Source organism: Helicoverpa armigera, chromosome 14 (genome assembly GCF_030705265.1).
Source record: "Helicoverpa armigera isolate CAAS_96S chromosome 14, ASM3070526v1, whole genome shotgun sequence".
In the NCBI taxonomy this organism is placed as follows: Eukaryota; Metazoa; Arthropoda; class Insecta; order Lepidoptera; family Noctuidae; genus Helicoverpa; species Helicoverpa armigera.
Genome location: NC_087133.1, coordinates 3,411,264 through 3,430,633, shown reverse-complemented (window position 1 = coordinate 3,430,633; position 19,370 = coordinate 3,411,264). Strand labels below are relative to the sequence as shown.

The window sequence follows — 19,370 nt, the reverse complement described above, 5'->3', positions numbered from 1 at the left end:
CAACAAAGTTCAGATACTATGTTTTCTTTGCCAGTATATTCGTATTACTTCTTCTTTGTTTTATGTTTATGTACCATGTTGAATTGATTTAGAATGCTTCAATCTGTACTACTCAATATAAAAATAATAAAAAGCTGAAAAGTTGATTTACTCAAACTCGCTAATCTTAACACTATTAGACAATCATTAGTGCCAAAAAATCAATGATGTTACTTTATATCCAGATGTGTGAAGTCCTGACCACGGGCCGCAGTTTTTATCAGCGTAATCTATTATCTCTTATATAACTGAAGCACACACTAAAGCCCGAATTAGTAGAACAAAGCTCTTAATCGGGACTCTATAAGGCGCAATCTATCAGAAAATACACCCGTGTCATCTAACTACAGCTATGAAAGTGCACATAAGTCTGCATCTGCCGTGCACGCCGCGGTGCACCGAACAGCGTCGATGTCCCATTGCACATAATTTAGCGCATTTGCAAGCGTAATGCAACCCGCTGTGTTTAAGTTCTAGAGTCTAATTTAAACTTGAGCTGTCTCTTTGTGGCTTTGTGTTGTATCGGTGAATTATTTTGATTGTGATTTGGGTAGCGGTATTTCGGTACTCCATCGCATTATTCGCCTTTTATTGGTCCACTGCAGAGCACATGCCTCTATTAATACAAATAAAGAATAGATTATCACCTATTCACCAGCTTTCTTTAGGCAGTTTGGCGATTTCAGACTTGAAAGTTATTAGTGTCCAAGATATAAATACTGTTGCAGTTAAGTCAACCACTAGGCCACCACGACCGAGGGTTTTCAATATTAGCAGTTAGAGCATAAATATGGTCTGATGTTGTTATAATAAATACAACTAGGTTATAACTAAACTAGGTACTAAATTAAATGGTTATCTTTCTTGTATCTTGAGGCAAAAGATGAGCTATTTACGGGTTACATACAGATTTTTTTAGTAATTTTACATTCGAGCACCTTTTAGCTGCAACTGCATTACCTTAAAAACCCGCATAAAGCACTGACTTATACCTATCTTCATTTGTTTGATTACAAGTCACAAACATGCTTCCTTTGCTGTACAAAACAATTACAGTCGTATACCGTATACATAGAGTATATTTTACAGAGGGCACGTTACGTTACGTTGATAAAGTCATAACATTGCTATGGTATCTGTGACGTCGTTATAAAGCAGTGCTTGATTGATTTCAGTCGAGCATTCCCTATTAGTGCGGTTTCCATTATGTAAACGTGTTTATTACTTATGTTTTAAAGTGTTTTGATATGAAGGTAAGGTTGATTCATAAAGACTTTAGGTATCTCTTCATGGGTATTCATATTTAAAAGTCTTGTCCAATCCTTACCAATGTTATAAATGCATTTGTACAAACATAGGCTATTCTTTTTTGCGGTGAGGGAAATAGCTGACTCGTCAGTATTATGGTTCATACACAACAGTTTTATCTGAAGTTTTGACAAAATTATTAGACTCATTATGCTTATTAGGTACCTACAATTATTTTAAGTTGTAATACCTATATTCTTATTTCGATATTATTTTAAATCCTTCAGTTATAAAAAAAATCTTTCTAGAAACGTCATGTCTCAAGAAAAGTCCTTACAAGTTAATATCAATAATACGGGAGAAACAGCGTGACATTATTAAGGCCACGCGTGATTGATTGCGTCGCGGCTCGCGCTAAATGAGGTTATAGGTGCAGCATTAGTTATGTGATGCCTCCAGGCTTCTGTCGTGTGTACAGCTTACAATGTGTGCAAGTGTCATAAATAAACTTAACATTGTTTTAGGTTCAATGGGTTCTTATATCTTTAAAACAAAATTATTCTGGCATGTATATAATTAAACGTGTGAGTTTCTGGACTGCAAACAAAAAAATATGTACATGATAGTGACTAGGTATGTTTCAATACATAAGCAATGAAGTAGGTGTTTGTGGTCCACCTTATAAACGAAACTCCGTGCACCTGGTAATCTTGTATCTCTTCAGAAAACAAAATAAAAATGTGAAACACATATTTTTTCCTTCGAATAAATGCAATATGAATATTTATCTCCTCATAGTTTTTATGCAAACATTTTGAAAATCATATTCACGTAGCACCATCACGGGTGCTACGCCGTAGCGTCTACGCGTAGCGAACATTCAAGAGCACTTCAACTACGCAAGAGTATTTTTAGCACAACATACCGACCCAGATTTGTAACGTACCATCTTTATTATATTTTTCATCGTTACATGAATTTAATTATTAAATTCCGGAACTAAAATTACACTACCTTTGACGTTGAGGCTGCCAAAGCGTAGTAACAATAAATTCAATCGTGGCTGATTTAGTTTGAGTCATAAAGTCTGCGTTTATAGGTACACGAGTTTGGCAGTAACTCGGACGATGAATACCAGCTGCTACTCGTCTTGCTGGCAAGGCTTGAGGCCTGGGGCCCATTCAAACTCACTCGCCCATCACTTCTATTCGGGAATCTGCCTTTGAAGTAATATTATGCAGATGTTTCAGACGGAGACAGAGATTCGTCTACGTGTAATTATTCTAATTGTTCTAAATATAGCAACTTGAGAAAGGCTTTGCTTGGTAACTAAATAATTATATATGTATGTATATCTTGTAGTTAGTAGTTGCCAAGCGACGCTTTAACAAGCGTGTGTTCATACTCAATCAGTTGATCAAAATTAATGTAATTAAAACCTTTTGCAAAGATTTTACAATTGGGTACATAAATGTGCAGTCGGAGTTTATTGAAAGTATTTTGGTAAAACAATTATTAAAAATAAATTGTTATGATAAAATCATCATTGAATGTAAAATCGAACGTTATAATTGAATTCATTAGTGGCCATCGCCAATTTGACAAATTCGATGGCTAATTTATTTAATTACTTTGACATCAGTTACAAACGTAATTGAAATATTTGCTCATTTAAACAAATTATCCATAAAAGGCGCCACATATCAGATGGCAGTAATTAATCGATGACCATGGGACCGCGTAGAATTTCTTTAGTTCAGCACAAAGAGAAAATAGTTGTACGTGAATTGGCAAACGACTGGCCTCAGACAAATGGGTTCATTCTGATAGCTGTGGGTGGCTCCCATCGATAATCGCCTCGGCGGCTTCGAGTCGAACCGCTAATAAAAATCAACTTCTGATGAACGAGCGAACATTAACAGAATCGAATGTACTTAACGATAGTTACGAGTATCGATTCCAACTTGAAGCACTCGATCATAGCAACTGTATTGTACACCGATTTAATGCGGCTAAATTGGGAGCGCGTTTGACATTTATTCGTGTGTATCGACGCGAATTATAATCATGTCACGGTTTAGTATTATATTGTTAAATTTAGGGGAGAGTGGGGGAATTGCGGACGCTGAAGGGAAATAACGCACAACATTCGTCCTATTAGTAATAATCAGTCTGTCTTTATTAATTATCAATCTTTAGTTATTTGTCTACAAAATCAATTATACTTTTTATACGAGACCAATCAATAAATATAATATTTTTAGCAAAAACAAAACCTTGTCAGTCCGTATTTACCCGTAGCCCTCGGGGTAAATTCGGACTGACCCTGGGTTAATTACGGACAGCATGGGGTATTTACGGACTAGGTGGACCTAGCAAAAATCACTGGCAAAAGTCTTTAGAAGAACTTCCTGCAGTGCAGTTCTCATGAGCCCACTTGTTACCCATACTTTCAACACATAATCCAGTCTTCGGTGGGAGGATCACTTCCTGACAATAAATGCAAAAGTAATCAACATTTCAACATCAACATTCTAATCAAGATTTTAAGTTAGTTTTCTTGCATTTCGTTAAAAACGGATTTTATCCTCTCTTTGGTATTGTAGAAACACTGCCCTTTTTCACTTTGTCAAACAAATACCCAGCTCTGGGAATACCATATTTTTCTTCCGCCTGACGAAAAGTTATCCACGGGTTTTTTATTTCTTGTACAGCTTTTTGTAATGATTCGATTTTTTTCTTATAACATATATGTATTTCCGAGGCATTTAAAAATGAGTAGTTATTGATTAATTTCATAATAGTTTATCGAATTAGGGGTAATTGCGGACGTACGTATTTACCCCACGAGGCTTGTCCGCAATTAACCTAACTGGGTATTTTTAAATCAAAGAGAGAAATTTGTAAGTTATGAAAACGTTCCATAAAAACAAACATTGGCGCTGCAAACCCCATTGACAAAGCTATCCATAGAAAATATAACTTTTTACCATCACTTAGTATACAGACTTGTCCCTTGAATTGAAAAACACTGAAAATTAGATCATTATGCACTTTTTTAAAAAAAATTACCTACCGTTCAAACTGTGCGCAGCCGGCTGTCGTAAGTTTTTGCGTGGCACTAAAATGGCTTAAAGAAACAGATGACAGCACCGGGCTGCCGCGGGGGGAAGGAGTGAGTAGATACATGCTAGTCCGTTTTACCCGCGTCCGCAATTCCCCACTCTCTAATGGTTGCTGTACCGATTTGGCATTTATTTTAGGTCTTATCTAGGCACGTATCGGTGTTTAATTTTATAAATACACGTAGTACTTACAAATATCAATTTAATATTAATTTCAAGTTACGTATTGTACATCCAAAAACTATATACAATCTTTACAATATTGTACGAGAAAAGGCAAGAATTAGGTCACAATCACAATGTCTATCCGTGAGCAAAAAGTAAAACAAAAGAATTCTCGACATTTCCTTTGAAGAACTCTTTTGTAGAGATGTTATGAAAATATTTGCAGGTGACAACGGACGTTTGCTTACGTGTCCCTGAGGATAACAGAATGAGACACATTTTAAAACAAGGAAGAAATACTTTCAGGGACTCTTAAGTTAGGTTATTTTGATTTGGCGTGGAATATTTTGTTGGGTTAGTCGAATCAAGCACTTCTTAAGTTGCAGATTAAATTACTAATACACTTATTTCAGGATGATTCGTTTATTGTCAGTAAGACAAAATATTCTAAAATCTGCAAAAAAAAATCAGTTTTGATATGCAGTTACTTTATTTTATATTTTTTGATGACTTTACTTAAGTCATCAAAAAATATAAAATATCATCCATATGTTACTAATTATTTTATATTTGCTAGTGCTCTCCCATTTATAAAATAGTTGACGAATTTCCAACTTGAAAACGCAGACAAAGTAGGTCATATAGCTTGCTGTAAAGGACGATTGGAAATCTATTTGTGGGTTCGCCAGATATCGGGACACTTTTGCTGATTAAATCGAAATAAATGAAAGCACTATTCAAATACCACCGCAAGTGAACGAGATCGTAATATATCAAAGGATGATAAAGTTTCGTACATCTTTCAAAGCTTAGTGAAAGTTCTAGATCTGAAAATTTTGAAATATCGTCATCCATCTGACCTTATCCCGTATTTTTTATTTGGGGTCGGCGCAGCATGTTTTCTTATTCTTGTCTGGCTTCATCTCACGAGTAACATTATAAATTTTTAAGCTACTAATAAAATATTATGTAACAATCATCATTTATTGACTCAAATCTTGATTACCGTACTCAAATCTTTCTCACAAATTCCTCATTCCATCTATTTCGATCAATAGTTTTTGAGTTTATATTTGGAAAAGACTCAACGAGGACTGATTAATTAGGTATATTGATATAGTGATCTTATCAATAGGAGAGTTGTAAAATATCAACCTAAGTACAAAACATCCAAAACAAATTATAAACGATATGAAATCAAACAAAAAGTCGAGCAGGAATCGAGTCAAGGTAAATATCAGAGCTGCAAGTTTCAAAGTTACGCCGATGTGTATCAAAGTTATATTTCTAATTAATACGCTGTAGTTAAAGTTCACCAGTTTGTGAGCCCCTATTAACTTCTATTTGCACTTCGAAGTTTTCAATTGTAACTTTAGGTATAATGTTACGTTAGATGGCTTTTGAAATGTACCTACAGCCGAAATATGCTTCACAATTTATGATGATAGTTATAAAAGTAAGTTCATAGATACTTTTTGGTTTTAGTGAGTTTGACCTACAGTTAATAACTATGAGAATACTTTACAAAGTACTAAAATAAAAACTAATGAAATAGGCATCTTTTGGAACTATGTATTTTTATATATCAACTATCTATTAACGGATTCTGAGAAAAAACCAAGTAACAATCAAGTAAAAAGAAACCTGTGTGCTTTCTCGATTTCCGAACTATGTGGTCCTAGATTATAAGTATGTATATAATATACGCTAGACTCAAAGGCTTAAAACATAATATCTAAAAGTCAAGGTTACATTTTCAATTGAACCATTTTAATTAAACATTTACTTCGATCTGAGTTGATTCAATGGCTTCTGAAATTTAAGTATTTGTATTCGAAATTAAATTGTTTCAATGGGAGGGTTTGCTAGCTTATCGCGTTGGTGTTATTTAATCTCTTTGAAGTAATATTATATTAAGAGAATAAAAGGAGTAGGTTTGACTCCTTCAAGGAAACCTTTCGGTGCCATGGCGTTTGCTAAAAGGACCTACGTTAATGGATTTCCATTTTCTGTAAATAAATCTTCAGCTTATACCTACTTAGCTGTTAATAATTAAAACGATTTATTATCCGTTTTCGCGAATATGAGGCCGATACGTATTTAAATAATTATGAATTACTAGAACTGTTACGCAATCTTAACAAATATCTCGACACGTTTTTCAATATACGTATCATTATTATTGCTGATATTTTAAAAATTAGCAATTTGTTCCTAGCTCCATCTATTCCAGAGTGTTTTGAAGTTACTTTAACAAGATGTGGTTCTCCGAAGTAACTATTCCGATGTGATAAGAAAAACTTCACTACCCTAATATGGTTTAATCTATTTTTTTTTCCAGCTCTACAAATTCCAGAATGATTTGTACTTATTTTAGCAAGTGGTTGTTCCCTGAATTAACTGTTCCATATTTTTTTCTCACGTCATTGTCTAGTCTGTCCATGTAACCTAAAATCTCTTCACATCTAACCATACTTCTCAATTGTTCCAGAATGCGCACATCAAGCCACCGAACTTGAAAAGCAAAGGCGCAACTATGGGCTCATCACACTATAGCAGAGTCCTCGCATGGTGATGTGCTCAGCATGAGCAGGGGCAGTTGGCTGGCGATGGTGGCGTTGGTGGTGGTAGTGGGGGCAGTACGCGGCTGGGACTGCGTCTGCAACCCCAGGGAGTGCGAGGTGTTGGAGCCTAGTGGCTGTCCAGGCATGGGGATCGTGGTTTGGGATCCGTGCAGGTGAGAGAATGTTGATGCCTTCAGTTTTGTTAATACCTCTCGTATGGCTCGTCATTTTTATTTTGGTTGTGTAATAAAGTCATATATCATTAGTTTCTGGAAATATCTCGACATCATTATTTTATTCTCAGTTTTCTGAATGTATTTCAATAGAATGAAAGAAACTAGTTATTGAAAAACTTGGCTTGAATCTCATAACTTTTATGCCTTCCAAAACGTTCAATTTATCATCATTATTTTTTTCATTCAAACCCAAAGGTTGAAAATTTATCTCCCGCTAATTATTTGGTTAGTGTCAAATTAATCTTAAATTAAAGTAATTAGATACTAGATACGTTCTCTCAGATTACTAAACTAATTAATTAAAAGTAACCAATAAATGTTTCAAGTTTCAACCGAGCGAAAACGCTTAGAAGTGAAAACTTTTTGCTCAGACCTCTTGCCAGCCATGTCCTTTCGACTTTTACCCCTTTCATTTCAGTTGTTCTTAAATTTTTAACTCTTAAGAAGGAAAGAAGCACTTAATAATTATAATAAAAGAAATTTATTTTATAAGTACGCTTTTAAAGGTTCTTAAACACAGCTCGGAGATAATGGAAGGCTGGGTTCGTGTTATTTTGGGAAACAATGATAAGAATTTTAGGTTATTATTTACTATTGTTGAAGGATTTACTATGAGTAGCAAAATTGTTATTTATAAAAGAAAAATATTTCGTAGATAGTATTATTGTGCCAAACGTAATCTTACCATTGTTATTATTCTATCGACTTGCAAAAGAAATTAAATAGACTTGGTATGAGAGTTCATATCCGCAGACTTATAAAAAATAAACGTTTGTTTCCTCTTACCTGTAAACTGAACATAAAATATCACACGATAAAATAAAATCTAGCAAGCGTGAGCGGCGCAATCGGAGCTATTTGAATTTGCTTGTCTGTATCATTAAGTATTTATTTAAAACTCATCTGAATAATAAATTTTAAATGTATCAGTATCTACGTTTTCAATTAAAATAAGTTTTCAATTTACGTCATTAAAATGTCATATCAACTATTTTAATATCATACCAACGTACGCTGATAACGTAAGCTGCACAGAGAATCCATGCAATATTTCTTTCAATTGTAAACTTTGAATGTTACAAAATATGAAGAACGGCTACTGACACGTTTGAATCGAATATTTTATTTAGACAAGCCCTTTATCCCGCAGATGTACGAAACAAAATGGTCGAACGTGGGATAGGATTTGTGTGAAAAATGTACGAGGGAAACGTTTAGAAATACATGAAGAGATAAGCTTTTTCCAACGATTCGTTCACTGTGAAATACAGAAATATTTACTGCGTACTGTGGAACGCTGGTCAATTTTATTCTCTGATGTGTAATTTTAATATCATTTCTTGTATATCTTTCTCCTGTGTACAAAATATAGTTTTTATATATTTTATCTAACCTACCTTTACCTAGCTTCCTGTTGATAGAAGTAGGTATTTCTGTATGCAGCCGTGTCAAACATGATTGGGGAAAGGTTAAGCAGGTCATGATGTCTGCTGTAAAACGTAGACATTTCTATAAAGTTGGCAAAACATAAAACACATCTGACGTACACAATTAGACAATATCTCGTAGGTTCATTTTAATCTATCAGAAATGTCATTTATTTCTGTGTAGGTGGAAAATTAATAGAGCATCTTATCAGTCGACATCAAATGAGTATAGTTGCCAGTAGAGCAACTTGTTCGATATCTTTACTGCGGGGACATAGCCTCAGATGTAGGTCAATAGGCTATTTTAATAGTTCACTGGAAGAAGAAACAAAATGTACATAACTTGTTGCCGTTTTATTAAGTTATTGAATCAGAAATATTTTGCTGCAATATTAATGAAGATATGGTAACATTGATGAGAAAATGTAGATGCCATAAACAGCTAACCCATCGGTTTTCTTTCCAAAGATGGGGATCTTTAATTATAGTAAAACGAATCCAATAACCGATAAAAGTACATTACGCTACCACAAAGATATTATATCCTGTACCAAATTAGTCTATGACGCAAAATCTCTATCTTCAGGTAATTACGTTGGCTTTTACCAAAAAACTTTTCTTGCTTCGCCGAGGGCTGATCCACTTAGTGAAAGTTTGTCCGTGATCTTCAAAAATAGGGAAGTCGGCCGGCTAATGCAATTACTGAGACCCGAGGAACTTGCTCACCACCGATTTATAAATACAAACAAAAATCCAAAAGCAATTTTCAAGTTTGGTCTCTTTGACTTTTTAGCGGATTAATATTACAGTTTATTGGGTCGTGATTGGTTCGATGAGGACTCTTGGGATAATTTTAGACTCTGTAATGTTGGGGTATTTTTGCTTCGATATAATTGGCCCTACTTTAATTGTAGCTTATTCTTGACCGTTTGACATTTATTTTTAATAAGTAGTTCCCAAAGTAGAAATATTTAACCGAATATCCACATCGCTTCTAAAATAGGCTAGCATTACCTAAATTAGTCTCAGAACTTATACAAGTGAATAAATCCAAAAAAGATATGATCTCCCAAAAGGCCCACCCCTCACGATTTCTTAGCCTATAAGATGGAAAAAATGGCGTCATAAACTCCCTAGCAACAACCAGAACTCATTATCATGAATGAATGAACAGTATAACTGTGGAAAAATTGAACAGATTTATCTCACCACAAGGGAGAAAACGATTACACCTAAGTGCACAAAAAAGTGCCTAAGCCCGATAACGAAATTTAAGACGAGTTTATTTTTCCAGATGCTGTAAAGTATGCGCGAGGACGTTAGGAGAGGACTGCGGCGGGTTTAGTGGGACATGTGAGCCGGGACTCAAGTGTATGGACGGGTCGTGCACCCCAATAACGTGAACGAAAGTGTACTCACCTGTAATATATGTGTATAGTGTTGATAGAAACAATACATATCTCTGACAACGTAGCCAACGAGAGGACCATGCGGAAGTAGACGCCGAAGCTTCATATTGGGTGACAATAAAATGCATGCGTTTGTAACAGAGACATTACGAACGAGTATTGTTACTATGTCGATATGTTCTAAAGATTATTTTCTTGAACGAGCGCAAATTTCATTTTAATGCCCCTAACCCGAGGGAGGCGCGATTAAATCGAGATCTTTGTGCTTTTCATTCGTAATACATCCATTCAGCTGCGTGAAGGTTTTTGAATTTAACGACGTCAGACAAAATACTTTTTTCTGGAATATTACGTAATCTTTTTACCGATTCGCTTTGTTCATTATGTTCGAATGTTCTTTTTTGTGTCACGTCTGTACTTTTATATCTGATGATGTATCGGAAAAGTTTCGACGTGTTACATAAACAGCTAATGTGTTGTTACATACGGACAAAAGGTATTGTGTTACAACTTTCTCTGTGAAACGTGAACCCGAAAGGATTCTCGGTAAACGCCTAAGTAATATAATTCCATTAAATATACAGAACATTATTTTCTCTGCCGTATGTTAAATCTTATTTTAAGATTTTCTTTAATCATTGGTGAACCCAAGCGTGGAATAAGTATGTGCTTTAATTAAATGATTAATTTGCCATCGTTAAAATTATGTCTGTAAAATGTTGGTAATGATATTTTGTAATTACATATTAATTAATGAACCCTTTCCAATAGAGCATGTCTGATTAAATGCTATTAATAAAAGATAATATCGATGAAGGAAGTGGGTGGAAGAACCGAATTGGAAAATATTTTTGTATGTAAAATTAATTAAAGTGAAAATTCTAAAACGAATAAGTAATTAAATGTAAGTAAAAATATATTTCCATTGAAAAGAACATATTTCTGGGTTAAGTTGTCAGACATGCTCCAATGGACTTGCTTAAATCTAAGTTTGCATCGCGCAAATTGTACATAAATTAAAACTAATAAAAATGTTCATTTAAACATTCAAAATTAGAATACTTACGTAATAAATGTTGCAGTTATCTGACCATAGACAATTAATGGCTAAAAATATTATTTATGAAAAAAAACCATGATTAAATGACATTTGTATAATATTAAACGATGTAATAAAATTATAGTGTATCTATCTATATTTCTGTGTGCTTCCAGGTTACATGTAGAATTAAGTTGATAAATGTACGTATTAAAATTTCTTAGTTCTGTAAATATGGTCTGAATAGCATTTTTATCTTGTATGTATATTTAGATACATAGGTTTGTAACTGGCATACTGAAATAAACGGTTCTAGAAGTAAGTACCCCATGAATTCAATCAACATGTATATTTCATATTTATATCGCTATACGACTCTAAGCTCAAATGTTTATTATTTAAAGGTTATTTTTTTATCAAATTTTAAGTACTTTTTCATTATCCAAACCGTCGTATCGTAAAAAATATATATATAAGTATTGCTGCAATGTGAATAGAGCCTAAAATATAGCATATAGTGATGATTTGCAAAATGTTTCTGGTATCCCAATGTGTAATAAGATCTTTTTGAATTTGACCTGTGAACATTACCTGATACTTAAATATGAGCTGTATATTAAGTTACAATAAGTTGAGAAGCAATTTTCAGTTTCCAATACCCAAGGCTTTGAAATTAGAACTTTCGCCATCTTGAATTTCCCTGCAGACGGTTCGTGTAATATATTTTCACGTGGAACGAAAAATCACTTTCGATCAAAATGTAATTTTGGCTCAGTTATTCTCCATGACACTAAAAAAATATTATTGTAAAGCGATTTGTGAAAAAATCGCTGGTCGTAAGGTTTCATAGTCTGTAATCAAAAACAAATGAAACCGTCATTTAGTTTTTATATTCGATTCTATTTTATTTAGACTATTCGAACATGTACTTGGTTTTGGAAATTAGAATTATTCAATACAGGATAAAGGTGCGTTTTGAATGCTAGCTGCCAACTGCAACAGACGGCCGTACTTGCACCGACTGCATAAATTAATAAAAAATCGTTTGATAACTGAGTGTGACTGCACATACTACTGCCAAAATGGTCTCATGTAAATACATACAAACCAGTAGTGCAGTACAGCTGCGAACGTTTTTATACAGTCACGGAACGCAGTTAGCAGTTGCAGTCGGCAGCTAGCCTTCAAAATGTACCTTAAAAAGGAATCCCATTAAATCGATGACGTCATAATTATGTTGATCAACGAAATTGAAAATAGTACCTATCTCAAGTCTTTGCTTTAATTACCGCTGTGACCTTTTCCGATGCGGCGACGAGAATAATGATCTGAATCCAGACACCTCATCGATTTAGTTCGCTAATTTTAGGAGTCAGCTCTAGCGTGTCTAAACGAAAATGTAACCTGAATATTGAGTAACTATGTTATAAGTTGTATAAATAATTCAGAGCTACTCGTTAACTGTGCACATATTGAATAAATAAGTTAAAAATCTGTTCCATGTTTGTTTTAATGTACCTTGTTATCTTCAATTAACAGCTTGTCCATTGTCCTTCAAAGCTTCTCAATATACTATTGTGGTACTTAATTTAATTACTTTTCTATGAAAATATTTCCAACAAAAAAAAAAACAACATACCAGTCAAATAAATGGTGGACAAAATAAATTAGGTCTTTACTGTAAAAATTAAATATACGTATCGACTCATCATAAAATGTCTTCGTGGGATAAGAAAGCAAAATAAGTTGAATAGATACTCAACTAACATAAGCTCTAAAATACTACCGCAAAAATTTTCAGTTTACTGAATGCGACTTTCAAATTATTCCTGACGAAAATTGCATTCATTAGCACATTTTATTCACTCCCTAGTTGCAACACGGAAGTGTTACAAGCCGCTATCAATGGTGTAAATTATAAACATTTGCATTCAACTCTCTCTGAAATGTATGTATTTCAATGCGAAATCATATTACGTTGAATTCAGAAAGTATTTTTACACGCTCGTCTTCATATGCATACGTGTGTGGCGTGCGAATGAAGAGAATCGGACTAAAAATATATTCACATCGAATTCGAAAATCGAAATTCAAAATGTGATGTCAGTATTTTTGATGAGTTGGCATTACTGGCGCTTGATATTCTCGATGTTGGTTATCAACAGCCTATGTATGGTCGGACCGTTTTTTGGTGGTGTTGACGGTTCTGTCAGTTTTCAACTGCACAATGAATTCGATAGGTACCACTGTATTGTTTATATGCAGCTGTTAGAAAGCTCTTGAATATTGTTAAGATTGATTGGTAAATTGGAATAAAACTTTTTTTTTACACTTACATAGGTATGGAGGCACATAACTTTAGAGAGGTTTTACCTTTGTAGATGAAAAATTCAAAACATGTTCGAGTGTTCTGCTTGAGTAAATTTTATTTGTGATTTTGAACGCAATCAAATATTTGATTTCATCTGGAATGTCACAAGGCTGTGTGACTTTTTTGTCCTAGAAAAATAAAATACTAATATGTATTTAGAATTCATTCTATAGTCACATAGTTCTACGTCTTACTTTATAGAGTGCTTTTTAAGGGATGAAGGGAGAACCAGCAGTTGTATCACTTGATGGTAAGAAATTATTCCGGCCATGGACATTTACAATTTAAGTAATTTGTAGTTCTTGAAAAGAATACGTTCTACTCTTAGAACGTTTGAAGGTTTCGCTAACATTTCAACATAAATACTTTTTTTCCTTCTCTTATTTTAATTATGAGAGAGAAACTTCTGGAAGTTTCCTCGACCTTCCTCGAGATAAAGCCATAAACATGTCAAGATACTCGAGATCGGTATATCGTAAAAACTTTGCGTGGTTTATGTCTCACGTCGGCTTTGGTTATAAACTACCTATTAACTACACTCTTAACATCTCTATCACTATCTTCGAACACTTTAGTACGATTCCTATCATAATATTATATGAAAGAAAATAGCCAGTTTAAGAACTGATGCATTATTATATTTCATCGGTAATAATGATAATTTTATTGCCTGAATGAAAAAAAAACATACTCATTAAAGTGATGTCAGTATAAACCAGTTTAATTTCAGGATAAAATTACTGTCAAAATTGTAATAATTTTACATTCATTAACTTTAACGTTATTTACTTAAGGCTCAAAGGCTTGTTGTAAATTAAAGAAAATTGTAAAAGGTTCATTAAGTAAATACTCGTTACTTATGTTAATGTATATTAAATACTGATAAAAAGATAAGTGAAGATTTGTTGCCGGGTGATTCTTAGCTGAGATGAAGTGAGATAAGACTACCCCATCCGGACCCACGGGAGTCGTTGAGGCTATTTACAGATTACCTGATCCCTGGGGAGGAACATCTACCTGTGAGGAGAAAATTTTGAAAATACGAGTATTTCAGGGAAGAATACTTACCGAATATTTCTTTAGTCTAAACAAAAGAAGTTCACTGTTTTTTGGCAAGCACCTCCCTCGAGAGCCTATATTTGTAATTTGTATGAACAAGCTTCAGCACAAACCAACCACAAATTAATTACCATAAAGGCACGATAATAATGAAATGAGAAGGTAATGTCATAACAAATTCTCTGTATGCACGAGATAAATTCATAAAATTAAATTAAGCGGCCATTTTTAACCGGGGTAAATTGTAATCTTCATTTTGCCGTACTTTGGAACATTGTTTTGACACGAAGTCGCGGTTACGTATCGGCGGGCTGGCAGTTAAAAGCGCAGTAAAATTTTACAGAGCCATATTTTAAAGGTAAAAGCCCGGCTTGTAGGTGAAAGCCGTGTTTATTGCCGAGAAGAATCAACTGGTAGAGCTTTCGGATTCGTAGAGTCGGGAAATGTTATAAATGAATTGAAGCATGGATGGTGTAAACTAGTAAAATGCTCAATAGTAAATATTATAAAAAATAAAGACAAAACATCCTGCATCAAAGCTCAATTAACGAACTAAAACACTGATAGTTGAAACATCGCAGTCCAGTGGAATACTTGCTTCTTAGCAATTGGGCAATAAAAGAGGCTTTATTTAAGAAAAGATCTGGCACTTCTGAAAACCAAAACTAAAAGATTTTAAACCCAAGATTGTGATTATGATGTAGATTTCAGTCTACCTTAGCAACAGTAGACTACCTCCCGTCGAAATATTTAAACGGAAATTATTTCCGTATTAAGTAGGCACAAATATGTGTTAGAAATGTAAATGAAATTCAGAAAATAATCTGATAATGTAACGAGGACTGAGAGTATTTTCACGATGTTGGCGAAAGATTTTCTACAACGACACGCTGGGGAACCAATAGCTTAATATTAGCATTTTTTCTAGACGTAACGCTACTTACTTTTAGGTACCAGACGAGTCCGCTATACGTTTTATCTACTTACAAAGTTTTTGGTCTGGTAACCTCAATGATAAAATCCGCACAGGATCAGATTTTTTTTAAGCTGTGACCTAATCAGGTAAGTCAAAGTTTGAAAATAAGTACCTAAGTATGTAGACAAATTACAAGACTAATTCCAGTAGTAACTTTTGCGTTTAAAAACATTCCAATACAAACATTATTGACTTCTTTTTTCCCATCGCTGAACCACAATGTGTGAAAAAATCATAGCGTGAGGAAAACCGCCAGTAAATAATATATTTGCAGCTTGTAACACTCAGTATGTTAGCCAAGAACACCTGTTACGAGCACACGCCTTAATCGCGTTAATAATGCACGTAATGACTTTGAAATTCACTTGTAACTCGTATATGTATCTAGAGAGGCCGTATACTTAATATACGGCATACATATCCGACAGATATTGAGTAATTCGTTCAGTAAAATATGGCCTCATAATGTCGCTCAATATTATGTATGAGAATGTGGAAATTTACTGACAAACGTACGTCTTTCCAACATTACCGATTATTTGCGACGATACGCCGAGTATTGTAACGTATCTTACGTTCCATCTTTGGAGGTAAAAGATACCTATGGATATTTTCATTGTTTTGTAGATAATTTTGTTAGAAAAGTTCCGCTCTTTGTATGAAAATTCTTGGAATTTGTTTTGCTTTATGAATTTAATTATGTTTATTTGTTACGTCATGTATTTTAAATATTGTGGGCGTGTACTATAATGAGAATCTTAAGCTTATTATATTTTTATGATTCCAACTGTTTCCTGTGTCAAAGGTAAAAAGATATTTATAGAACCCTTCAGGTAGTAAATACATAAGATTATGCACATATTTACATCTCACGACCCAAATAACATCAGAACGGGGATGGATGTGTAAATACCCATCGAGATACGAGAGATACGGAATCAAATAAACCCATAAACCCATGGGGAGGTCGATAAGACTATTTACATAATAAATCATAAGATTTGATTCGATTCTCGTTTACGATTTCTTAGAAGTGATCACACGGTGAAACAGTTTCGCTTTTCGAAACTATCTCGTTGAGGAAACATTAGTTTAAGACGAGAATAGCATAATTGTCTGAAGCTGTTATTGCTGTACCTACATGAGGTTTGATTTTTCATTAAAAGAGGTATATATTTTGTGGTCCAAATTATGCTGTTCTATGCCACAATTAATTTTTATGGCTGAACAAATGAAGATGATTTTTTCGGAGTAGTATTAAAAACCGGCCAAGTGCGAGTCGGACTCGTGCACGAAGGGTTCCGTAAATTACAGTTAAATCAACCTATCTCAAAACTATAAGAGATACTTTGATCAAACCAAAAATCGTTGAAAGAGTTAATTAGCATGCATCACCTCTATTTTTTAGAATTTTATACCCCGTAGTTATAAAAATAGAGGGGGACATACTTTTACGACTTTGAGAGCTGATATCTCAAAACCGTTCACTTTAAGAAAAATGTTTTTAGAAAACTTTATATCATTTTAAAAGACCTTTCCATTGATACCCCACACGGGTATGTACATCGAAAAAAATTTCATCCCTCAGTTACATGTATGGGGCCCCACCCCAATTCTTTTACTATTTAGTGTCATATTTTTGTAGCGGTTCATACAACACATATTCCCATCAAATTTCATCACTGTAGTACTTATAGTTTCCGAGTAAATCGGCTGTGACAGACGGACAGACGGACAGACGGACAGACGGACATGACGAACTATAAGGGTTCCGTTTTGCCATTTTGGCTACGGAACCCTAAAAAGGTGGATGGAATAGCAATAGTGATAATCTGGAGACTTTTTATCCGACATTGCGAAGAAGTTGCAGCGCGATATGGTTGAAAAGCGGGAGACATGTACCTAATTTACAAAAAAATATATAGAAATTAAATTTTCTAAAAGCTTGCAAACATATGAAAATACATTATGCAGCTATTAACTCAAGTGGTCTTAACCAAAGGACTTGTATGTATTTATAAGGTAGAGGTGGGTGATGTATGCTAACTATACCTTTGAAGATGTAATATGGAAACAAGTTCTAGGAATAGATGCGACGCCCTTCACGTATTTGGTTCTACAGAGTAATTTTGTGTAAATCCTGAATTTTATGGTTGAATAAGCTTTTACTCTAGGGTGCTTATTCTTAATTAGAGGTAAAAATCAATTAAACTAATTCATAAAGTATGCATTCTCAGTTGAGAAATCATCATTATCATCTCAGTATATCAGCCACAAATAATGCAGGCAAAATATTTTTTGAACTGAACTCAGTAAGTCCAGAAAATACTCATTAAAATGTTACAAACACAGAAACTGTACCTCTTAATATTAGTATAGATTAACGTAATCTCAGCCTACAAGACCAGTGAATCGGAAAACTTTTGTAGTAAATAGTTGATATTTTCCCTCATCTGCACAGATTTGTGTAACGCAATCCGACTGTTGGGGATTGATCTCACGGTTTAGCGAGATATTCGTAGTGAAAGGCCCTGGGAGCCATTAGTGTCATTACACTTATGTAATGTGCTATTGGAATTGCTTCTTTAGGTGCTTACAGTTCACTGCGAGCTATGATGTTGAAGATAATGTTCATTTTATCATTGTAATTACATAATAATAATTTACACTCATTACACACACTATTCTTGATTAAATTATCTTGACAAACAATAGATATCTGTAACTGCGTTTGAATTGTCCTGAAACGTTTTTGCAACGAAACTTTCTACCCACCGTCATCAAAGTACAGTTACTGTTTTGATATTCAGATTACTTACTCACAAGTCAAACATTGTTCTTCCGGAAACACAACACACCTAATTTCATTTATCTTCATTCCTAGGAAAAAAAGAACCATCATAAAATATAATCAAAATGTGAAGTACCCTCTCCCAAAATGTCTATAAACAGATCCTTGAACCCGTAAACGTTCGTTGTTATTATCGGAAATTTTCTCCAACACTTGACATTTTCTTCAGGTAATGCGTACGTCTTTTACGATCACACACTCATTAGTTGAAAATACTTGGGAAACGAAAATGTTACTCGAAATAACCTTTACGCTTCTTAGAAACCATGTATTGTTCTTTAAGAGAAGGTTTTCTGGAGTCAGTAGGCTAAAAAATGTTTTTACCATTTCGATTCTGAGTAATTTGTAATTAACATATCCGCCGTTTGATGACAAAGTAATAATTCAAACTCAAACTCAAAAAGTTTATTCAAATTAGGCTCATAAATCAGCAGTTTTCGAACGACGGAAACAAAAGACAGTTCCAAAACGCCCACCTATCACCACATCCTATTTATGGAATATTTCTAACAATATCAAGGAGTCATTGAAATCAGATTATATTTTTTTTTTCAGGTAAGTACTTAATTTCATTGCTGTTTCCTCATACGTTCCAATTTCGAACGAAATGACGTGTTGACCACAGGATTTGTCAATGTAGGTCAACCTTATCAAATATGGATATACCTCATATAAATCTTCTCCTGGTTACATGATCTTGGGATCCATAATGATGTTTCGGGCCCTAACGTTGTTTGTGTTGGATGCGATAATTCGATGCGATAGGCACGTCATCTATCATGTTTGGTCGCGAAAATGTGGGGTCACCGGAGTTTATATTACATTTGGGGAGCTTGGACGCATGATACTGCCGCCTGATGA

General features: G+C 34.2%; 1 protein-coding gene across 1 annotated transcript in view; it reads left to right on the top strand.

The window, feature by feature from the left end:
* The window catches only part of LOC110380304 (insulin-like growth factor-binding protein-like 1), a 43,349-nt gene extending 32,207 nt beyond the window's left edge, over nucleotides 1-11,142 (top strand). Inside the window, exons 2-3 of the mRNA XM_021340252.3 lie at nucleotides 7,069-7,314; nucleotides 10,099-11,142. Coding sequence (XP_021195927.1) covers nucleotides 7,163-7,314; nucleotides 10,099-10,207 — 261 coding nt within the window. The 5' untranslated portion in view covers nucleotides 7,069-7,162 and the 3' untranslated portion in view covers nucleotides 10,208-11,142. The remainder of the gene's footprint in view (nucleotides 1-7,068; nucleotides 7,315-10,098) is intronic.
* Nucleotides 11,143-19,370: the final 8,228 nt, after the last annotated feature.